General features: G+C 45.5%; 1 protein-coding gene across 1 annotated transcript in view; it reads right to left on the bottom strand.

The window, feature by feature from the left end:
• Positions 1-16,594: 16,594 nt before the first annotated feature.
• The window catches only part of EFNB2 (ephrin B2), a 48,944-nt gene continuing 40,711 nt past the window's right edge, over positions 16,595-24,827 (bottom strand). The window contains exons 3-5 of the mRNA XM_070380759.1: positions 21,720-21,812; positions 20,873-20,986; positions 16,595-18,711 (exon numbers count right to left, since the gene is read on the bottom strand). Coding sequence (XP_070236860.1) covers positions 18,323-18,711; positions 20,873-20,986; positions 21,720-21,812 — 596 coding nt within the window. The 3' untranslated portion in view covers positions 16,595-18,322. The remainder of the gene's footprint in view (positions 18,712-20,872; positions 20,987-21,719; positions 21,813-24,827) is intronic.

Genomic DNA, 24,827 nt, shown 5'->3' with positions numbered 1-24,827 from the left:
TACAATATAAACAGATAGAGCAAGACTAAAAACTTCCGCTTCCTATGAGACTGAAGGCAAGTACATAATATGGGCTTTATGTAAAATTGTGAAAATGTAATTTGCTATTTGTGCTTCCCAGGTGGCACTAGGGGTAAAGAACCTGCCTCCCAATGCAGGAAATGGAGGAGACGTGGGTTCGATCTCTGGGTCAAGAAGATCCCCTGGAGGAGGGCATGGAAACCCACTCCAGTGTTCTCATCTGGAGAATCCCATGGACAGAGGAGCCTGGGGGGCTACAGTCCATAGTGTTGCAAAGAGTCCTGAAGAACAGACTTTTGGACTCAGTGGGAAGAAGGGGAGAGTGTGGGATGATCTGAGAGACTAGCATTGAAACATATGCATGACCATATATAAAATAGATAACCAGTTCAAGTTTGATTTTTTAAAATGTAATAGAACAAAAATTATGTAAAAAGCAGTTTGATCTCAATAATGTTTCATGAAACTTTCCTTCAGTTGTGTGTGTGTGTGTGTGTGTGTGAAGTAACCATGTACCAGTAACATAATTGCGTTACAGTGGAAAGAAATTCACAAGCTGTGTGACCAGCCTGCACTCAGCCTGGGGCAGCACTGTGAGACGTGAACTCTTGCTGAATTAACTGGACCCTGCCCGAAAATGCTCAACTGGCTCCTTACGCTGATCTGAGCTCAGGTATCCTACCCCTTTGCCTCTGGAGCACAATGACAGCTGTCTGTCTGTATCTTTCCCGGTGAGAACCAAGCATACTATCTTCATGGCGGGAATTAAACACGGAACCCCAAGAAATGAACCCACACACACAGCGTGACTCGCTTGTGATGGTGACCACAAGGGAGCTATGGCAACTGGCTCCTCTCCTGCCCTTTTCCCTCCCATCGCCCCTCCTGAACAGATCTGCACCGGCATTTAGCCTAAAGTGACTCTCACTAAACTGGCAGCTAGATCCTGGCTGTTGGAGCCTTTGTAAATGTCATTTACTGGTAGTCGAGGTCCCAGGATAAGCAGCCCTTATGGAGACCCTGTCTCACCCTCCCTTGGGTTACAATGAAGAGCATCCTTGCCAAGGTTTGAAAGCTTCTTGGTGATTGGCTAAGCCATCTTCATCCTGTATCCCTTCTACTTCTAGTTTAGAAGTCAGCGTGGTTGCAGTTTATTGCTTCTTTGTTGAATTTGTGGGACTTCGCTTCCGGTGTAGGCAGACATTTTGAATCATAATTTGGACAGAGTTATTTTTAAAATACAATTAATAACTACTTGAACCTAGACAGCATATTAAAAAGCAGAGACATTACTTTGTCAACAAAGGTCCATCTAGTCAAGGCTATGATTTTTCCAGTGGTCATGTATGGATGTGAGATTTGGACTGTGAAGAAGGCTGAGTGCTGAAGAATTGATGCTTTTGAACTGTGGTGTTGGAGAAGACTCTCGAGAGTCCCTTGGACTGCAAGGAGATCCAACCAGTCCATCCTAAAGGAGATTAGTCCTAGGTGTTCATTGGAAGGACTGATGTTGAAGCTGAAACTCCAATACTTTGGCCACCTGATGCAAAGAGCTGACTCATTGGAAAAGACCCTGATGCTGAGAGGGATAGGGGGCAGGAGGAGAAGGGGACAACAGAGGATGAGATGGTTGGATGGCATCACTGACTCAATGAACATGAGTTTGGGTAAACTCCAGGAGTTGGTGATGGACAGGGAGGCCTGGCGTGCTGCAGTTCATGGGGTCGCAAAGAGTCGGACACGACTGAGCGACTGAACTGAACTAAACTGAAAGAAAATGAGTAAGAAGTAATCCATAGCATAGCATGCTTTGAGACTTGATGGGTTCATTATCCCCTGAGAGCTGTGCTAAAGAATAAAAAGCATCCTGAAGAACACAAAACGTTGCGTCCTCTTAAGCTGTATTGTTTCAGCCTGATGCTGCAACCTGACCCTCATACGTTCTCAGGACCCAGAAGCTTTTCTGGCTGTGCCGGACCCAGCAGCGACACAGGCTGTTCACATGCCAGCCCTTTGTGGGAATAGCCTTGTGACTGTGTTTTTGTTACATATTATCACAAAATTTGCAAGTATGAATCATTGGCAGAAAATGTCCAAAGAAATTCCCAGCCATTATCAGGTTGGGAGATATGGCAGACTTATATACCCTTGGCCATGACAGCACCTCCTTGCCAAATCCCCCCGAACATTTAATGCTGCCACCCAGACAAACAGGGCAAAACCTCTTCCCGAGTCACATTTCCCGTCAAACTCATCATTTTTTTTGCCTTCGTAACAATAACTGCCTGCATTTCATCAGCTCACATGCTATTCAGCATGCTCTTCGCACGTGGTCTTGGACTATGACCCACCTCTTGCAGTCACTGACTCGTTTCAGTCCTGTGCAGTACTTACTATGACTATGGCCATTTTATAGTGAGAAAACCGAGTGCCAAAAGGCTTTCCGAGGTCACAACAATTAAGTTGCCATCTGGAAGCAGACCAAAATCTGCGGGATTCCAGGCCCTGCTCTGAGCTGTGCATCGCTCTGTCTGTCCAACTCCTAGCCTGACACTCAGCAACCCAGCGCTGAAGGACAGCCTGCTGCATTAAAACTTTATAACTTATTGCCTCTCACACTGGGGCTTCTTGGTGTTTTTGTAGGACAACATAGTCAACGGTTTAATCTGCCCAAATAACATAATCCCTTTACCCAGTGTTAAAGCATAATTTTTCCCAAAATAGGTGGAATCATGCTTCCATAATCAATAGGAAAATGGACACACAGTTATAATTAATATTCTATTTCAAAGGCACATAGAGGGGTAAACGATAAAAAAAGAGATATTTTGTTTAATGAAGTCTAAATATATTGCTCACATAGATAAAGATACTATTCAAGAAAATAGTCACAGATGGAAAGGAATAAATATTCTCTAATATTAAAGATAATAGACGCACATTAAAGCTTTTACTTAATTCATTAATGGAATCTGTCTGCCAATGCCGGAGATGAAAGAGACACGGGTTCAATCCCTGGGTTGGGAAGATCCCCTGGAGGAGGAAATGGCAACCCACTCCAGTATTCTTTCCTGGGAAATCCCATGGATGGAGGAGCCTGGCAGGCTATCAACAGGGTCACAAAAGAGTCAGACACAACTTAGCGACTAAACAACAACAACAACAAAAAATAAACAAGTATCATATCTGGTTATCTGAGAGGGTCCTGTTTGGATGATACATGTTTGTGTGCTCAGTCATTCTTGACTCTTTGCTTTAAGTATATATGTATTAAGTCCATTACGTTGAACTTGTATATATATATGCTGTATATGCTGTATATGTATATGCGATATATATAGCACTGGCTTTAAGCTCAACTTTATAAATGCATGGCCATTGGTTTTTTTTTTTAAATTTTATTATTACTATTATTATTTTACTTTACAATATTATATTGGTTTTGCCATACATCAACATGCATCTGCCATGGGTGTACACGTGTTCCCACCTCCTGAACCCCCCTCCCACTTCCCTCCCCATACCATCCCTCTGGGTCATCCCAGTGCACCAGCCCCAAGCTTCCTGTATCCTGCATGGAACCTGGACTGGCTTAAATAGTCAAGGCAGAAAAGTAAAGTGCAAAGAAGGTTTGTTCTCTCCTTACTCTGGCAAAAAATTGCTAATGGTTTCCCCCTTCATTTTGCTGTTGTTCAGTCGCTAAGTCATGTCTGACTCTTTGAGACCCCATGGACTGCAGCACACCAGGCTTCCTGTCCTTCCCTATCTCTGGGTGAGTGAAGTCGCTCAGTCATATCTGACTCTTTGCAACCCCATGGACTGTAGCCTACCAGGATCCTCCGTCCATGGGATTTTCCAGGCAAGAATACTGGAGTGGGTTGCCATTTCCTTCTCCAGGGGATCTTCCCGACCCAGGGATCGAACCCGGGTCTCCCGCGTTTTAGGCAGACGCTTTTACCATCTCAGCCAACACGGAAGTCCCATCTCCGGGTAGAGGGATACAAAGATGCTATGTATGTTATGTAATGTCTTTAATATGAATGCTTTGTATGTCCATTGAAAGAGACAGAGATTTTAAAGGAAAAAAAAAAAAAAAACAGCAATGCAGGGTGACTTGTGGTCAAGAGTAAAATCCATCAAAAGCCAAGCTTTGGGATGGGCCGTTTGATACAGACACACTTCAGAGATCATTGCGCAGGGCCTACTGTCTTCCAGACCCATTGACGTATGGTATTTCCACGAATCTTCACAACAGCTCTCAAGGTGGGCGTTAACTCTTTTCATTGATGAAGAAACCAGAGGTTCCAGGAGGTCAAGTACCTAGACACGCAGCCAATCAGCAGCGGGGCCAGAGTCGCCCGTAGCCAATGGGAACGCGCTCTGAGCGACGGTTCATGGAAGCTGTGCTGATGATAGCAAGGCTTTTCTGAGAGAGTCCCTTTATATCAGGTGCCACGTACCACAGTTTGGGTTGAACAGGGAGGTCCCGCCTGGCAGATCCTACACAATGCAGGGAGGGGAACATCCCCAGGGAGCACCATCGCACCCAGCTGCACACCCCTGGATTCCAAACTCAGCGGGAGGCCGCCCTCCCAGCTCCAACCTGCTCTTCTCCAAACGTGATCTTTCCCTAATATGTTTTGCTAATGCTCTGTTTCAGCCTCCCGTCGCTCGGATCCACGGAGTGCAAGTCCTGTGAGCTCCTTCCCTGCCTGTGGAAATTGGCAAAAAAGAAAGGGCAAGAGCCCAAAAGAAAACAAACAGGCCTCGTGTTCTCTCGGTTATCACCATTAGCTACGGATTGTGTGTGTGCGTCTTAAACAGTTGAAAGACTCGCCCAGTTTCTAATGCCTCTGTGAAAAAGTTGGGAATGTTCATGGCATGCAAAAGAGAGAAGGAAAGAAAACGATTATGCCTGTCCTCGCTGTTCTAAGGAGCCATGGCCAAAACCAACCCTACTTCTGGACAGGGAAACGCATAGTTTGAATGTTACAGAGAAGCTTTTGTTGCCAAAAAAATAATTCTGTATTGACTTGCTACGAGCTGATTTTTATTGGGAGAAACAAGAAAAACAGGGACATTGTCTTCAGAAGGCCCGAGTTAAATAAACCATGTGTTTCCTGAGCAAAGCCTTCTCACTTGTAGAAACTGCTCATCAGATTAGGCGGCTGAAATTTGGGAGTGGAGGAACTGAGATACGGGGCGACGTCAGTGGGTGTGGTTCCCGCCAGAGTGAAGTTGGCAGCGTCGTGATGGGATGAAGGGATCCGGGCAAGGAGGGCCAGCCCGCTTCACTGGGAGGAGGAGGGGCAAAAGTTTAGTGTCTTAACAATTGCTACCTAAGGAGAAGGTACTTTAAATACAGCCACATGTGAGCAAAAAGAAGGGCATTAAACTCATCCAGAACCAACGTCATTGTCTTGCTAAGAGCTGATCCTTTTGCGGGCCCCTCTGTGTAAAGTTTGTTTCTGAATCATCTGTAATACAGGCAGACAGGCAAGGCCCAGGTGAATATTGAAGAGGCCTGGAGAGGAGGTCTTTGATGCTGAGGACAAGCTTTACTCATAGACTGCTTGGACAACTACATAGGAAGTACAATCTAGGGAGTCTGAGATCTAAGTTCTAGCCCTGATAATGCTCAGATACTTCTGTCTGACTCTTTGTGACCCCATGGACTGTAGCCCACCAAGCTCCACTGCCCATGGGACTGTCCAGGCAAGAATACTGGAGTGGGTTGCCATTTCCTCCTCCAAGGGATCTTCCTGACCCAGGAATTGAACCTGTGTCTCCTGCATTGGCAGACAGGTTCTTTAACAGCTGAGTCATAGGGGAAGCCCAGGCATCTTCTTACTAGGAGCAAAATATGTCTCCTTACATTGTAATCACAAAGCAAGACTGAAGGTTGTGAGCATTCTAGAAGGCACTGCGTCCTATGTAAATATAAATATGCGTATTTGTGTGTGTGATATTTCTAATTCCCAGAGCCTGGCACCAAAGCAATATTTAGTGCCTTAACAATTGCTACCTAAGGAGAAGGTACTTTAAACACAGCCACACATGCAAGCAAAAAGCTCCTGGTGGTATTAATCTTTTTCATCCCATTTGCCTCTTGCAGGTTTTAAAGCACATCACAGAGGAAAAATGTAAACAAACTAGGGAAGGGAGGCAATGGAGTGGAGCAGAAGTTGTATATTTAAATCAGAAAAAAAAAAAAGAGGAAGGTAATTGGAAGGCAATCTGGCAGTATTTATCAACATTTCAAATGTGTATTGCCTTTTGTATAGCAATTTCACCACTAGGAATTTGCCCTATGGATATACTTGGAAAAATACCTCGAGATGGTGAGGATGTATAAATTAGGGTAGGTAGGCACAGGCTGTGGTAATAACACCGCCCCCCGCCCCCGGATATTCTGGCTTACCATGTAAACTTGAGTCATCACACGCAGAGCACAGTAGCACAGACCAGCGGAGGCTCTGCTCCATACGGTCACTCGGGATCCAGGCAGGCCAGACCCAGCCTCCACTGCCTTTGAACTGTGCCCTCTGGAACTTGTGGCAGCCTCGTCGTGACGGCTGGGGAGGAGGGAAGCGTGGCAACCCCTCACCTGCTTTTTTGTCCTTCATACGACATCCCCATCACCGCCCATTGCCTTCAACCTAATTGCAAATGAAGCTGAGAAAAGCACGGGAGTATGTAATTAGCCAATGAACCCCACTGTCTCTGCCACTAACCGTGAGCTACACATGATGTATTGTGTGTCCAAGCTGAAAAACCAAATTTTGCTAGTGGCCAATGATTTAAATAAGCTGTGATATATTATAATATGGTGGTTTAAAAAATGAATCTGTATGTTCGAATAAGGAAAGACCTCCTAGATGTATTATTTAGCAAAAAAAGAAAAGAAACAAAACATGGACAATGTGCAGCGTGATCTCTAGAGACATCATTCAGAGAATGCACATATGCAAGTATACAGTGCTTTTCTGAACAGACAGACATGGTTCAGTTCACCATGGTTGCCGTGAGGAATGAAGGAAGGGACAGGAAAAGAAAGATAATTTTTGCCAGATGCAAGCTCAGTACTAATTTTACCCAAAATAAGATCGCTAAAAAGATAACTCTAACACACTAGTTAATAATATTATGAAATTCTTAGTTTTCTCAAGATTGATCATGGTATTTTAGTTCCACGAGGGGGGAATCTTTGTTCTTTTATTTTAAATATTTTCTTGGCCATGCTGCGCAGCACATAGGATCTTAGTTCCCTGACCAGGGATCAAACCCACGCCCCTTGCACCGAAGCTTGGGGTCTTAACCCCTGGACCTCCAGGGAGGTCCTGAGTTTCTCTCTTCTTAGATGATGAGCGGTGAAAGGAAATGTCGTGAAATCTGTAACTACTTTCAAATGCTTTAGCCGGAGAATCGTGTGCATGCGCTCACACACGTGCCCACAGAATACACACTTATGTGCAAAATGTCAATTGTTGAATCTGCATGGTAGCTCTGTGGCAGTTTCCTGTTCTGGTCTTTCAGCTTTCTGTATATCTGAGATTTTGCAAAGTAAAAAGCTAAGGAAAATGAAATAATTAAAAAGCTTGGCACCTTAGGACAGAGAGCTTCAGAGATCCCCCGTCTTCCTGATGTAGGCAGCGTTCACAGGTTGCCGTATTAAAATGTCAGAAATCAGGCATTAAAATCTGAAATGAAGATGCATCACAGAAAGAGTGGAGACCACGGTCTGGTGGAAGGAGCTCTCTGGAAGGATTTCTGTTCAGGCCTAGGAGAAGCTGGGAAAACTTGGTAAGGGTAACGAGACTCTTTCAACTGCTTCATCGCTGTCATAATCATGCTACCTTCTTGGCTGGAGATGCTGTTTGAAAAGTTAGGTTGCCTTGTATCAGATCCTTTTCTGGAATCTGTTCTTCAAGTTAACCTAAAGGAGACTCTTCAAAACAGTGCAGGGGGATGAAAAGCCCAGTGACGGTAATCCGTCCTCTCCTGTGTCCTTGAGGTGATGGTGACTCACGAGAAGGTGTGTTCCTGCAGGTCATCCTCGGTGAGGCAGTGATGCTGCCACCCCAGTGGCTGGGGGCCTCTCTCCGCATCCCACATGATGCTACACACAGATTCTTGTCCGTTGCGTTCCATGCAGGCTGCGGTGTTTCCCACATTCAGCAATCACATGCAGCCAAACCTCGTCCCCACGGTGCAGAGCCAAGGGGCCTGGAGGAAAGGAACCATCACAGGTTATCTTCCATCGTCCGACAAAACGAATGGTGACTTCCTCTTTGAATGTGACACGCGTGCTCCTGGAAAGAACATGCGTGGTGTCATCTTGTCTTTTCCTGACCACAGTACGGAGGAATCCAAGTCTTACGTGTGTCACTGATGACAGTGAGATTTCTGCAAGATAATTAAAGGAGTTGGTGGTTACCTTTTCTTCTCTCCGCTGCAAGGAGAGAAGTTAAAAGGCAGAGCCCTGGTCTCGACAGGAGGAGCCCTGCGTCTGCTCGGCTAAAAACCTTCTGCTGCAAGAAACTCTGGAGGTCAGTCTGGCAAGCATCCCAGACACTCAGACTTCATTTTTTTTCCTGCTGTTTTTGAGCTCAGCGCTAACTACTGTTAGCAGACAGAGAGCTCTCTGCAATTCTTTCCTCAGAACTAGCTACAAGAAAACTACCAATTATAGCCAAGAAACAGTCTTTCAAATACACATACACATTGTAATGTGGGCTGGAAACCAATTGGAAACGTTTTGATTTGCCCTTTAAGGCCAGAGGCAGACGCTTGAGGCAGACTCTGAAGATATTTTGAAGAACGGTTACACTAAATTTAGCATCTGAACCAGCCCGTTGGCATATATGTAATGAAAGATTTAAAAGGAAAGAAATGTAACCCACAGTAACAAAGACATAGGCTGCTAATGGACAAATACTTCTTACAAAAGATGCTCTGGGAATAAATCATAGAGTGGTTATTAGAGTTGTTACTCCCCTCTTTACATGCGTTTGAGATGCTTCATTTTTATTTGTGAAGGTTTTGAATTGACGACTGGACTCTGAGCTCCCTAACAGGAGAAATCTTCTGATTCATGTCGTCATTTCCAAGGCTTAGGGCCCCGCCTGGCATATATTAACTGTTAAATAGATGCATGATGGGTAAGTGGGCAAGTTAAATGTGTGTGTGTTTTCAGTGGACAGAAGCTTCTAGACTTGTGTAGAGCCTACTGGGCCCCTTGTTAGTGTCTTGGACCAATTTGGTAAAAAGGATCTCTCTGAGGATGCTGAAAGTGAAAGTGAAGTCACTCAGTCCTGTCCGACTCTTTGTGACCCCATGGACTGTAGCCTATCAGCCTCCTCTGTCCATGGGATTTTCCAGGCAAGAGTGCTGGAGTGTATTTCCATATCCTTCTCCAGGGGATCTTCCAGACCCAGGAATCGAACCCGGGTCTCCCGCATTGCAGGCAGACGCTTTACTGTCTGAGCCACCAGGGAAGCCAAAGTCACTGCTAATTCTGCTTCTTTGTCATGATTACCTGCTAATCTCTAAGCGTTCACTCCCAGGAAGCTACATAGATAATAGCTTTTGATTTGTTGTGTTTTATAAGCTACACGTCAAAATGGGATGCAAGGAATTAAGTTAAACCTTATGAGTGAGTGTCCCTAAAACCCACTTTCAGATGACTGTCCTCGGAGGAGGAAGGAACAGCTATGCACTTTGCCTGGAGCCAGGTGGCGGGGTCGGGGTTGGGGGGAATCCTACAAGGAACCAGAAGCTCCAGACGGGTGTCCCCAGTTCTGAGAGCTGTATGCATTCTCTCAGGCAAATGACACTTCATCAGAAGGATATGAAGGAACCCAAACACAGTAAATGCCACGTGTAAAACAAAGAAATTTGCGGTGATGTTTGTAGAAACCGCTTACAGACTTCTCAGCATCTTGAACAATATGCAGATTGCCAGGATGACCAAGGGACCAAATACCTTGTAGACTCGAAAGAGAACTGGTACAGGAGCTTCTCCTGTGGTGTCCTTGTTGCTTTCCCACCTGATATGTCCTGGAGCCAGACATTAATCTCGACCACCTTTTTTGTCTCCCTTTCATGTGGCCTTAATGAGGCTACTAGACAAAAATGATACACCTCAAAGGCATCTTCAGATTTCAGTCGATTTTAAGCAGTTTTCTTTGATGACCATTATCTCCTCGACTGTTCTTGAGTTTTTATAGATAGAGTCAGGGATGGCTTTAAAAACAACACACACAAAAACTCTGTGATGTCTTTATTATGCATGAATGATTCTTAGGAAATAATAGCGCTCTTAACAACCAAAAGATGTTTTTCAGTCAGGTACTTCTTTGCCACAGACTGCAGAAGCAGAGGTGTAAATCAGAAAGGACGTATTAATAATAAAGACGTGTTCCAGCAACCAGCATGGAAAGAATGAACTACTGAGCAAGTTAATCTCAAGTACAAGGAAAACAAAGTGAACTTGGGCTCAGTTAACTGGTGGACGAGAACATGACCAATCGCTACCACATTGCCTGGCCCCTCATGAGATCTTTAAACAGAAGCTGGGAGCCTGCTCAGAGTGGCCTGACAATGTTTTTAAATAAAGAAAAAAAAAAGATTTGCAGGCATGCTTTGTTTTACTGAACTTAGCTTGACTGCCTTTTGTTTGTTGTTGCTACAAATTGAAGATTTGGGGCAACCTTCAACCAGCAAGTCTGTTGGAACCATTTTTTCCAATAGCATTTTCTCACTTGGTGACTCTGTTACATTTTGGTAATTCTTACAATATTTCAAACTTTTTCATTTCTGTTACATTTGTTATGGTGTGGTCAGTGATCTTTGATGTTACTGCTGTAATTGTTTTGGCATTTTTTAGCAATAAAACAATTTAAAAATTAAGGTCTGTACATTTGTTTAAACATAATGTTATTGCACACTTACTAGACCATGTGTGTGCGTGCTCAGTCACTTTAGTCGTGTCTGACTCTTTGCAACACCACGGACTGTAGCCCACCAGGCTCCTCTGTCCGTGGGATTGTCAGGCAAGAATCCTGGTGTGAGTTGTCATGCCCTCCTCCAGGGGATCTTCCTGACCCAGGGATCGAACCTTCATCTTCTGCTTCTCCTGCACTGCAGGCAGATTCTTTACCGCTAAGCCATTGGTGCTAGACTACAGTATAGTGTAAGTATAGCTTTTTTATATGCACCGGAAAATCAAAAAATTCATGTGACTTGCCTTCATTGCAGTATTTACTTTGTTTCGGTCCGGAACCAAACTCGAACTATCTCTGAGATGTGCTTGTTCTTAAAAGTTATGGCTAAAAGCCCGAACACACAAGAGCAGGGCTTCCAGTTCAGTCAGTGTGTGCAGATTGTTAGAAGTTGGATCTTTCTAGTTTTACCGGCAGGAAGGGGTGGCGAGCAGCTGAGCTCAGAGCCGGAGGTGGACTCTCGATGGGGGAGGGGTGAACGGTCAAGTGCAGCCCCAGGGGGGGTGGGGTTTGACAGTGAACAGTCTTCAGAGCTCTGTCTGTGGGATGCCAGGATAAATAGGAGCTTGCATTGAGATCCTTTTGTACAGAAGACTGATGGCTTTGCTGCAAATCCTGTAAAAAGCTGAAAGCGACCTTCAGTGTGTTGGAGACACGCCCTCTCACTTTACAGGTGAGGCTGCTGGGGTGCGGAGCACAAAGTGATTTGCTAAAAGGCCATGGAGTCAGTGGCAGTAGAGACAGAGCAGGAAGCCAGGTCTTACTTTCATTCATTTGACACATGTATCGACTATCTACGATTGTCCGTGAACTGTGCGGCTCTCCTTATTCCTCATGTCACACGCTTATGTCTATAGAGATTTTTTTTTGAGGAGTTTGGTTGTTTTTTAAAATGTGTGTGTGTGTTTGTTGCTCAGTTGTGTCTGACTCTCTGCAACCTCCTGAGACTGTAGCCCCCTAGGCTCCTCTGTCCATGGGATTCTCCAGGCAAGAATACTGGAGTGGGTTGCCACTTCCTTCTCCAGGGGATCTTCCCGACCCAGGGATCGAACCCGAGTCTCCTTCATTGCAAGTTCTTTACTGTCTGAGCCACCAGCAAAGACCCCCTCTTTAAAAAAATATATAGTATATATATATAATCATATACATATATTATATATATATATAATTAGCTTCATGTGAAGAACTGTTTCTAAGAGATTCTGTTAGTTCATTTACCACGGTATAAAAACCTTGACGTGAATACATTTTTCAGCTTTGGGAGCACACTTTCATCACTAAAAAGTAGATTCATTTATCTGTATTTTGCTAGAAAAAGTATAATATTTTAACATCCCCTTGATCACTGATAAATGCTTCGTTACCTGGAAATATGAGGTAGGAAATACAGAAAAAGGAAAATATTTAGGAAATACAGAAATTGTGCCGTCAAGGGCATCTGTTGTGTAAATATCTCAAACATTACGCCAAATTCACTGAAAACAGAAACAGAAGACCATCCTGGGCCTTTGGATGCAGTTGCAATTTTGCCTCCTGTTGAGTCACCTGAAGACCTCTTTTCTACCCAACCAAAAGGCAGGTAATTAGTCTTTTCTATGTACATTAGCAGTCAGTTTTATTCCTCTGAATTTTATTTATTTTTTCTTCTTCCCCTGATTCTTCTCTGGATTGGGGCCACAGACTGATACCAAGCTACACAGCCGGACACTGATATTTTATTATTTTTTTTTTCTCATTTCCATTGTGAACCTTTATCACAGTCTTTGAATGGACAACTGCTTTACCAAAAAGGAGACTGACAACAGAGAGAGTTGTTCCGAAGGGTCGTCAGCTGGCCGGACAACACTTGGGGATACAAGGCAGGGAAGTCGCAACCGCGGGCTTACCTTTCAAACAGGACGCAGGGCTCCTGCTTTTGCAACCTCTGCAAGGAGTTTCTGTATGTGACATTCCCTCTCTCTGATCGAGAAGAATCACAACTGTTGGGCACATTTCATTTTTCTCAGTTGAGGCTGACTTAGTTTGGAAAGGATGGTTTCAAAAACAAAGTGGCAGAAATGGCACTATGCACGCGACCACTGAAACTGTGTCAGGGGTCACAACGCTAAGTTGAAAACGGTATTTTGTCATCGGTTTTTTTTTACTCAGACTAATCATTCGTGATCGGGGTTGAACCTTCAGCTGGGGCACGTGGCTGTCAGCTGTGCCCGAACCTCGGATTTGCACTGGAGGGGCAGTGAAATAACCTGATGGGGAAGACGAACTACTACTCAAGCACCAAGTGAAGCTGCAGGCCTCTGGAGAATTTCGTTTCTGGTTTTCGGAAAGAGAGCGTTTGTTCGACAAACACGCCTTTAGCCCAAGTCTGCTGGGCCAAGGCTGCAGACGCAGACTTTCATGACAGTCTCCTGAGGGGCTTCTGAAACAGATTCTTCATTTGCTGCAGCCGTGGTCTGGGGCAAATCACCGTGGGCTGGAACGATCTCTGGCTCCTTACTTCAGGGGTCCTTTCTCATCCTCTCAACCTAAAAGGCTTTACTCCTTAAGGGAAGGATTAACCAGAGCTCATGTAGCCAGTGAGGGCTTCCGAGGTAGCTCTGGCTAAAGAAACCGCCTGCCAGTGCAGGAGATGCAGGTTCAATTCCTGGGCAAGGAAGGTTCCCTGGAGGGTCTCACTCCAGTGAGGTTCTGAAGTCCTGGCCACTCACTCCAGCACTCTTGCCTGGGAAATACCATGAACAGAGGGGCCTGGTGGGCTGCAGTCCAGGGGGTCACGCAGAGTCAGACACGACTGAGAAGCTGAACACTCATGTGCTGCATACACCAGTGTAGGTGGAGAACTGAGCCCTGCATGGGCACCAGTCACTTTTTGGCTTGACCACAGCTCTGCCCTCGGAAATCGAAGGATGACCACGGTGGGGGTCTGATGATCAATACTAAGGCCTCAAAGACCACAAGATTGGGGAAAACACTTTGGGCAGCAGTCACCTTCCCCGGTAGGTGCACAGCAAGGGTGGCTAAAGCTAAATTCACTGCTTGCCTCAGTCCGGCATCACAACATTCGCTTTCATCCGTGCTACGTCTTCACAAAGAACATTTGACTTTTTCTGTCCTCCCGGGATTATTTTGTGAAGGAAAGGGAAGCAAACTGCTCTGTTTGAATGGAAACCAGATCAATCCGGAACTAAGGTTGGAATAAAAGTCCTTATTCTGGGACTTTCCTGGTGGCCCAGTGGCTAAGACTCTGCTCTCCTAATGCAGGGGGCTCTGGTTCCATGGAAGCTATGGGCTTCCCTCATAGTTCAGTCGGGAAAGAATCTGCCTGCAGTGCCTCGGGTTTGATTCCTGGGTGGGGAAGATCCCCTGGAGAAGGAAATAGCAACCCTCTCCAGTATTCTTGCCTGGAGAATCCCATGGACAGAGGAGCCTTGCAGGCTACAGTCCATGGGGTCACAAGAGTCGGACACGACCGAGTGACTCTCATTTCATTTCCGGTTCGATCTCTGGTCAGGGAACTTGACTCCACATGTGTCAACTAAGAGCCCCCGAGATGCAACGCAAGGTCCTGTGAGCCATAACCAGCACCCAGTGCAGCCAAATAGATAAAAATAGTTTGTAGAAGTCTCTCTTTTCCTCACGGCTGTTTTCACACTGCGCAGGTCAAACTGCTCAGGATAAAGAGGAGTCCATGTAAAACCTGACACTAAAACTGAGTTCAGAAGTTTTACGGGGAAACCACGGGGCTCACGCAGCAGTGTGGGGCAAGGTGAACCTTTCCGCTGTGCGCACGGCCTGGTTTGAAAAATGGGCGCGTGCACGCCTATTGGGCAGAAGGGTTTGGGTAACTGCACTCACAGAGAAACATGGGAGGCAAATTAAAATAACCAACAGAAAAAAAAGCCAAAGGAAAAGAAAACAAGCAGGAAAGGAAAATACTTTGAAGGCGCTTTTTCCATAGGAAAAAAATATTTTATTTTTTTAAGAACAAATTCAGTTTGAAACAGGTTTGGAACGTGACTTCATTGGCTGGGGGCTAACTGCAATGTGGAACTAAAGCAGATCAAAAAACCTATGACAGGCTATCAAAATAAAACAAAGGAAAGAAAAAATATTTATAACTCAAGCATAATACTGTGTTACTTACAAATTGGACAACGAAATTTTAAATAAATATTCATGGTACATAATTACGGCACAAATATGCAGCAATTTGGCAACCTTTTATACCATTTTTTTTTCCTCATTACAGTGCAAAGGGGAATGACACTGCTGTTTAACAAGCTGTAGCTAAATACATTGCAAAATTCAGATTTTATACAAAACATCTCGCTTAGACTTTATAAAAAACCAACATTGCTCTATGTACACAATCTGGGTAAGAAAAGCCATTTCTGTCTTGTTTTTCATGTGTATTTTTATTAAAAAGGTGAATAAGGCTACTGTAACACCCCAAATCCATATACAGTAAAATCTGAACTTATTTACAGCATCTTCACTTGAACATTATGGTGCAAATTCCAAAGTCAGGCGACTAGGGATGAGAATACAAGGAAGGCATTTACAGTAACTTTCCAAAGCTGAACCAACTTCAGACAAAGGGACAGTTGGTAGATTGTCATATTCTGCACCACACACAAAACAGACGCACAGACTACTGTCAACTGCCTGCAGGCAACTCTTCATCAACTCATCTGATTTTTTTTCACAGTTTAGCACATACTCAAAATGTAGCCAACTGATGACGCACACCTTCAATTGCATTAAAATCAGACTGTTTCCCATTTTTCCCCTACTCGCCCCTCTCCCCCATCCTAAAGGTCAATTTTTGATGGCTTACAAGAAAACCTTATATGAATGCACGTACAGGAGAGGCCAGGGTGATGGAAAGAATTACATATGTACTGTGGCTGGTCACCATGGCAACCTTTCACAGAAATATGATATAGATATATATAATATATACTGTCGATATATATTATACATATATGTACACATGTATACCACACACCCACTCACACAAACACACACGCACTTTGGACCAACATCATTTTCAGGTTCAGGGAGTAGAAAGAAGAAGAATTTCTGTGATAACTCATTTTTGCAGGTATTCACTGGAGGTTTGAGAACCTTAAAATGCTGTTGCTTCATTTCTTTTTTTTTTCTCTCCCAATTCAGAAAGCAAAGTGTTACCATAGTAACGGGACTATGTTAAAGATGTCTATTTTGCATAGCACATAAAAAGTAGGTTTCCTGTTTACTCGATTCTTTTCCCAGCAGGGAAGGGGCGAGGGGAGGGGGGAGCGAGGAAGGAAGGGGTTCAGGCTGAACTTTCAGCTGAAGCCCCCTGGACGTGACCCGGTGGATTCTAGCGAACACTTCAGCCCATGAGGCAAGGAAAACACAGCACAGAAGCTAAAGGCCGGCACATCTTCTCATTGTTGAAAACACGATGCAGTGAACACTGATTTCCTGGTATTTGGGGCTTGCACTTCCTAATCTATGGTGACGTGACATGCCTTCAGAGGACTTGGTTATTTTTGTGTTTGCTCCCATTATTGTTATTTTTGGAGTAATGTCGTTTTTCCCAGAAGTAGCAGTCCAATTGAAAAAAAAAAAAAAAAACCACCACGGAGCGTTTGAGACCACTTAATCACCACAAATGAGTTTCACATCTTCTGGTGTGGATTGTGTGCAATCTTAAAATATATATTAGTAAAACTCTTTCATTTTATATCCCTTGTGTTCTATATACCTATTATAAACACATCCTGCCTTCCTTCTCCTCCCTGGACATCATCATCATTTGGGTCCTCGGGACTCCTAGGAGGGTTGCCGTGTGTGCCTCACCCCGACACAGTACCCGGGACTGCAGTCTCGCTCAGTACCCACCCCTCGCCCCGAGGCCAGGGTGGCACCACCATAAACCAAAGTGTCACAAGGCGAGATGAGGAGAGGGGGTGGCAGGGGAGGGGCAATGAGGGGGTAGGGGGATCTGACCTTCCTTTCGGATATGAAGATGCCTTAATAATGTCTATGATGATGGAATTACAGCCCGTGTGACCTTTGGCTTTTTAAACTTCTAGGTCAGATTTGGCTCTCTGCTATTCTCCTAAAGGCTCTCCCTGTGTTAATAAAATGTGGTAAGTATAGCAGCTGGGTCCGCTTTAAACAACATCCAAAGCAGACCGACGACTTCCCTACAGCTTCACAGCTGTACGTCTATTGCCAGTACCAAGAAAGTCCTGCCCGAATCACCCTTCTCTCCAAGCCTGGTCCTCTACCAACAATGCCCCTTTGTTCCACCCGGCTAGAGAGGGACTATTTATTTCATTATTCCTGTGCATTGCTATTTGATAAGAGTGAATTCCTTCAAATGCACCCTAATCTACTGTGTGTGTCGTTGTGTCTCCTACTTGCCTCTTAAAAATCTTAGCAAAACCAAAGTGCTGTGCTCTCTAATTGGGGCTTTCCCTTCCCAAATCTTGTTTCAGAGGCGGCAGCACGGAACTGCCTTTGCAGACAGACAGCCTTTGCGTCTCCCCCACGCCCCCTTCTCACGAAACTCCTCGTCTTCCTGGGCTGACAGCCGAGCATCTGGCTGGAAGGCTCCTTTTTACCTGCAAACGCCATTCCTATCAACGTGTGGCCCCTTTCGCTGCGGCTGTTGTTGCAGAAGGATGGAGTAGGAGACGCCCAACGTTAATGTCCCGTGAGTAATGCGAGTGTGGTGTTGGGGGAAGGGGGGGATCTCGTGTGAAGGCCTGCAGAGCCCTGGATGACAGAGCGTGTGCAACAGTGAGGACTAGAAGCCAGCGGTCTCCCGAGGCCTCACGCAGCCAGAGTCTGTGCGACAAGACAAGTCCGGGGTGCAGCTCAGGAGTGGGGTTCGGGGGCCACGCCCGAGGCAGAGGGCGGCCCCGCCAGGCCCGGTCGACCCAGGGGCCTGGGATGCTCCCAGCTCTCGCTCCTGCCCACCAGCCGCTCGGTCTCCCGGCTCCTGCGGAGGCCCGCGGGCGCGCGCGCTCGTGGTACCCAGTGGTACCCGGAGGAGGAGAGGGGCGGGGCGCGCGCGCACATCTTCTACGCGAGTCTTCCGACGGGCGGGACGCATCCTCCGTCACCGCGGCCGAAACGCTACAGACTAGTAAGCTGTCCGACTCCACGGGGCTCTTCCGAGAAGGGGTGTCCCCGCTCCCCGCTGCGCGTCAGTCCGTCGCAGACACAGGGGGTCTCGGACCCTCGGCGGGCAGCAGCGGGGACAGTAAGTTTCCTCCGGGAAGCGAAGGCACCGCCGAGGCTCAGACCTTGTAGTAAATGTTCGCCGGGCTCTGCGGGGGCATCTCCTGGACTATGTACACCGGGTGCCCGTAGTCCCCGCTGACCTTCTCGTAGTGGGGGCAGAAGACACTGTCCGCGGTCCTTAGCGGGATGATGATGTCGCTGGGCTCCGAGCCGTTGTTGTTGCCGCCGCGCTTGGGCGTGGCCAGCGTGCTCAGCGACAGCGTGGCCGTGTGCTGCGGCGAGTGCTTGCGGTGCCGCCGGCGGTATTTGAGCAGCAGCACCACCAGCGTGATGATGATGACGATGAAGATGATGCATCCTGAAGCTATCCCTGCGAATAAGGCCACTTCGGAACCGAGGATATTGCTCCCAGAATGTCCGGCGCTGCTACCGTCTGTGCTGGAACCTGTGGGGAGAATGGGGGTGGGAAGAGCAGTCAGAAGAGTCAGCGCTGTCCCCAGGGGGGGTCTGGAGAGCTGCTGGGGAATGGGGGGGCGGGGATGGTGGTGTCCAGGTGGTAAAACTCAGCGGGGGAACATTTCCCTGGCAGCTAGACTCTGGTAAAGCACACCTTGTTTATTAGCCAAATGCAAGGGTAAATCAGAAAATTGGAATTGACCAACTACTACTATATATAAACTAGAAAACCAACAAGGACCTACTGTGGGCTTCCCTGGTGGCTCAGAAGGTAAAGAATCTGCCTGCAATGCAGGAGACCCAGGTTCCATCCCTGGATCCGGAAGATCCCCTGGAGAAGGAAATGGTAACCCACTCCAGTATTCTTCCCTGAAGAATCTCTGGTGGGCTACAGTCCATGGGGTTGCAAAGCATCAGACACCACTGAGCAACTAACAATACAATAAAATCCTGTATAGCCCAGGGAACGATACTCAGTATTTTGTAGTAACTTATAAGGGAAAAGAATCTGACAAAGAGCATATATGCACACCTGGATCGCTGTGCTATACACCTGAAAGTAACACGGCATGATAATTATGTTTTGTTTAGTCACTAAGTCCTGTGAGTCTTTGCCGACCCCATGGACTGTAACCCACCAGGCTTCTCTGTCCATGGGATTTCCCAGGCAAGAATACTGGAATGAGTTGCCATTTCCTTCTCCAAGGGATTTTCCTGATCCAGGGATTGAACCTGCATCTCCTGCATTGGCAGGCAGATTTTTTTTTTTTTTTTAAAACCAGCGAGCCACTACTGCACTTCAGTTAAAAACAAAACAAAACAAAACAGCTAAATGCAAATGGCAGAAGCCAGCCCTGGGGGGAGACGGGACTCCAGGTGGGGCTTTGATGCTGCTCCCAGACTGCTTCATTTCCCTTCCATACATCATCATCCATCAGCCGCGAGAACGGGCTGTGACAGGCAGCCCTTGATCTTGCCCCACGTCTCAACCCAGGTCAGCCAGCCTGCAGCCACCACAGGGCGCAGGAAAGGAAGTGGCCAGGTCTTCAGGTCAGCGTCTGCCGCTCAGGCGGCACGGCTCTTGGACCGCCTTCTGGCTCCCGAGGCTTCCTGGGAATCTCCAAACCCCCTGTCATTAAGGACAAGCCCCGCCCCCCCGCAGAATGGCGGGAGTGCTCGCGAAGAGGGATGGGACCTGGGAAAACGTTCAACCCGTAACTCGTTTGTATTACTTGATTTACACTTAAAATATATCTGGAAGGCAGTAGAAACTCTCACACGGAACAGACTGCCAACCCAAATGTTAAGCACTAAAAAACTGCCTGGCATCATTATATTATCCATTTATCAGTTTGTCATAAGAATTTGACACATCTTGTCATTGAAAGTTAGAAATAACAACTTCCCTCCTTGACGCTTGGAAAGAGATGGAATATTGCTACAGATGCTAAATTCGTGCGACTACCAACCAGGCGTGCGGATCTGACGTCTGCTCAGCGACCACCACACAACAAGTTCATTCCAGTGGTAACAAACACATAGCTATTTGCTCAAAGACTGCTAAAAAAGCGAAGTTACACAACAGTCAGTTTTATCCAGTATTCTAAACTTTTGCCAGCACTCCCTTTAATATCTCATTTTACACTGAATTTGTGGAAGAAAGAAATTTGATGAAACCACCTGAAAAATGTAGCATTGTGCAACATTTTAAGATGTTACCACCTTAAATGTAGAAGAGGATCAATCAGGCTCTCTGTGGATTAGATATAATTAGATGAGGCATTAGAGCCTTAATTATATATACATTAACACTGGCTTGAAGCTAGTGTTGCAACCAGCATGATAAAGTGTCAGCCAATGAAAATAACTTTGATCTGAAAGAGCAGTGCTAATAATTGGTGCTGAGATTTGATGGATTCTGCTCTCTTGAATCTAAGACTTTGCGTGGGACTGAATTATTGTATTCTGATTGGGTAATTAATAACAACTAACCGAGAGCAAAGATTACTGGCTGTGGGAAGTTCAAGTTCACATTCTGGGGCAGAAGTACCCGCCACACTCTGGTACTCCCCGCTGCGTGCAACACAGTAAGCGTGGTACACAGTAACAGTGGCACACACAGGCCAGTCGCGCAAGTCACGCTGCTGTACCTGAATTTGGTTTGACAAAGGGACTTGTTGTTGAACTTCTTCCACTTGTACCAGCTTCGAGTTCCGGCCTCCTCGTTGGATCACTACGCCTGGTTGACCCAGCAGAACTTGCATCTATATGAAAAACAAGCAATTACTTACAGCACAGAGATCTGACGGCATCTACCTTGAGGAGCTGGATCTAAATCTCAAGAGGCACGAATAGCAATGAACATAAGATTCTTTACGCAAAGTACTGTGAGATGCAAGAATATACTTTTCCTTTGAAAGCACAACAGTTCTACTAGTTATTTCAGAGGTTTAGCTAGTGAGGCCATCTGTGGAAACTATAGGGATTCTTGCATTTGGCAGGCAGAACATTGCAGATGACATTTTAATTTAACTGAGCAAGTTGACTGACTACTACCCCAATTTCTAATTAGAAGAATAATTCTCTCTGCACAAGAGGTCATCTCTGTGTGAAAAGGCTCAGTGAACACAAGTCTTCGGTAGTCGAGAGGCAGAAAGGGGCAAAATGGCAGAAACTTTAGTTTGCATTCTGGAAATTTTCATTGTGAGCCAAAGGGGGTGTTTTGCCTTGAAGAAGGAAAAATCTATCTGCAGATACAGACATGGCCATAGACACTGAACCTGGCTGACCTCAACTTTTAGAAGTGTCTCCAATAAAAAGAAATGGGCTGCATCAACTTAAGGAAATCGGTCAGTGGCTCGAGGTGCGCAGAAAGCTTTGCTTTGGAAACTAAGCGGAAGAGTGAGTGGAGGTGCGTGTGCGCAGCCTTGGGGGCAGCCATACTAGCTGGGGGCCCAACCAGATCAGAGGCTCCGTGAATCAGCAGACGGTTTTTACCTTGTCCAACTTTCATGAGGATCTTCATGGCTCTTGTCTGGCACACCCCTCCCTCCTGGTTATCCAGGCCCTCCAAAGACCCATTTGATGTAGCTGATCAAAAATAAAATGGACAAAACAAAAAAATAAAGAAAAAATCAGGAAATCAATAAGCCAAGTTTACATGAACATGAAATGTCTGAAAACAATTCGGAAAATAAGAATTCACTCTTAGTCACAGGTTTGCTGAAAGTATGGGATGCTGAAAGGCAAAACGAAAAAAATAAAGAAACAAAGAGCGATGATGCCATCCACACCGCCGCACGTATGACCTCTGGTCTCCAATGGACTCAAGCGCTTTCTCCTCCCTTTATAATCAACGGATTTCGTCTGAGTCTGTAGATAAAAGGAACGGCATCTTCCAAAAGCTGACTATTTTGGAGTTCAGCCTCCAAAGAGCAGTACAGTAAATACGGTAATTTCAAACCGTGGTAATCATCACCCAGCACCTGCTTCCTCTACTACTGATTTCCTGCCTCAAGAACAATTACCTTGATGCTCCCTGATTGTCAAGCGTCCAAGTTCTATAAACACTCAGAGAGGAGACTCCCACGCCCCTTTTTCTTTCCCCAGCCTTTCTGGAGCTTAAGAGGTTGTAGTAGAATTCACATCTTCCAGCTCTGGAGTTTTCCTCCTCCATCATTTTGTACTCAACTCGAATGAATGGATGCGCTATTACCACCACCATCGACCTTGGCCAGACTCATCAACCAGACTCCCTGGTGCAGAACTCTGGGTGGACAGAGGTACCCACACGTGCCCACTGCTCTGCGAGTCGCCCGGGGCAGCTCAGGACATAAGGCAAGGACATGGTTCAGGTCCACCAGCTCGATTCCCTTTCCACCTCGAGCAGGAGGGGGAAGGCAGGATGTCTTTTTTTCCCCCAGCAATCCATGCCCTACTCTATTTGAAGACAAAGGTCTATCTCTTTAGGACAGTGAGTTCTCTGAAGAGCATTGTAACTAAAGCCGAAAAAAGACAGGCTGCTAGCTAACTTGCTGAGGGACAGGATTTAAATTACAGGTCAAGCTCCAGACGAGAAAAGGAGGTGGACGTTTAGACACTTCTATTCCTCCACAGTTCAAGGGCAGGGAACACAAATGTTTCACATCCAATTCTGCCGTATAAATCCTTCTCTATTATTTTTCTCTCTCTCTTTTTTTTTTTTTCCTTTTTCGGTCATGTTGTGTGGCATTCTGGATCTTAGTTCCCTGACCAGGGTTCTAACCTGTGGCCCCTACGGTAAGCCCAGACCCTAACCACTGGACCCTCACAGTAGTCTCCCTTCTCTAATTAACAAAGTCGTGCCTACTAACTCTATACTTTTAAAAGTACTGAAAAGGGGACAGACTTTCTGTTAAAAATACATCCAATGACATTCTTTTAATGGGCTGTTTGTTTCCCAAACGGCAGGGCAGCAGACAAATCTGGACAGGTGTGCATAGAAATATGTATGCTGTGGATAATTACCTGAGCTGGAAAAGAAGGCCCGGGTTGACTCGCTTTTGTGTTCTCGAGTTACTGACTTTTACTTTCACTCCTTTCCTTAATAACAATGGCTGCCTCTTGTGTGTATAAATATCTCTTTGCTTATCTGAGTGCTTCCTTAAAGTCCAGGCTTACAATCATATCTTACTCTTCTGTTCTTGCTGATACTGAGTTTCTCCTGGGAAACTGGACAAAAATTACCATGATAATTTTTTTTTAAGAGTAAAAAGTAGATAGTATCCTCTTGTAGATGTCTGAGAAAATGTTTGGAAGATAAGTTAGAATAAATACCTAAGAGGCTTGCATGCTTTGGCGATTCTAAAAAAATTTTTATTTTTTCTTTCCATTTTCTGTCTTCTTTCCCTTTTGTTTTTTCCAAACCTGGGCTTAAATTTCAAAGTATCTTTTCCTCCCAAAGGCCTAGAATAGTATGGGTAAGTGTGAGCAGGCACTCTTTCTGAGCAATATCAGAGCAGAACTATAATTGTCACTTGCGTTTTCTCAATTTAGGATATGTTTTTATACAGAAAAAATGGTGAAAAGCTGATGTCTTTATCTGGCTGACAGTCTCAAAGGTTTAGTTACTTAACTGAAGTGGAATTCTCATCTTTTCTAATTCATACACACATAAATACACTCCAATGCAAAGTTCAATGACTAAGTATTTCTTGCTAAAACTTTAACGTTGAGCTGACAAATGATAAAAATAAGATTTGAAGGTTGATACACAGAAGAAGAAAAAAAAAAAACAGGTAAGGGGAAGGAATATAGATTTATTTATTTTAACCTTGATGTAAAACGATCAAAGATTCAGGTCTAAAAGTAAAAAAAAAGGATAGACAAGTCACAGCAGAGAAAAGTCACTGGTGAATAACATTCAGAACCGCATCTACAGACGCAGAAACTACAGCCGACCTCCACTTGTCAGTTTGGAAGCAGGAGGGGCGCATGTAATCCGAGTGACTTTTCTTTTGATTTTAATTTATAGGTCAGTGCCTTCTCTGAATACCAGTGCCTCCGTGGAGACCTCCCTTTGGTTTACTCAAAGTGATGTCTGAGGAGCCCCTAAACGTAAAGAACTCCAGAAGTATTCAAATCAAAAGGCCGTCTATAATTTAGCATCCACAAACTATACACGGCAGGCAGAAACTGTGTTGTAGCAGAAGACTGCTTTGCATCTCCAACTGAGGACATTTTTATTCCTTGGGGAGGGGAAAAAAAAAACCCTCAAGCCCTGGAGAGTCCCAGAAGGAAACCTGAAGATGCAGCTTTGGCTGAGTTCTTGAGGCCGAGGCCACTGCTGGGGTGGGGGTTGGGGATGAGGGTGGAGGGCGGCCAGGAGCAGAAGACTGTGACCGCGGAAGGTTCTTCTCTCCACTCTGGGCTCTGCATCCCTTCCCTCTAAGTCCACTTGGAAGTCGCAAAGTTACTAGAAGATATTGAAAATTTCATTCCTAATGTTTGTTTTAGCATCCCAATACTTGGCTGTTTAAAAGGGTGTGAAGTGGGGGGTGGGTGGGATGAATTAGGAGATTGGGATTGATACATATACCCTGTTGCTTTTTTTTTTAACGTTTCATT

The sequence above is a fragment of the Bos mutus genome, chromosome 12, assembly GCF_027580195.1.
Source record: "Bos mutus isolate GX-2022 chromosome 12, NWIPB_WYAK_1.1, whole genome shotgun sequence".
Lineage (NCBI taxonomy): Eukaryota > Metazoa > Chordata > Mammalia > Artiodactyla > Bovidae > Bos > Bos mutus.
Note: the sequence above shows the minus strand (reverse complement) of the source record. Positions and strands in the feature narration are given on the sequence as shown.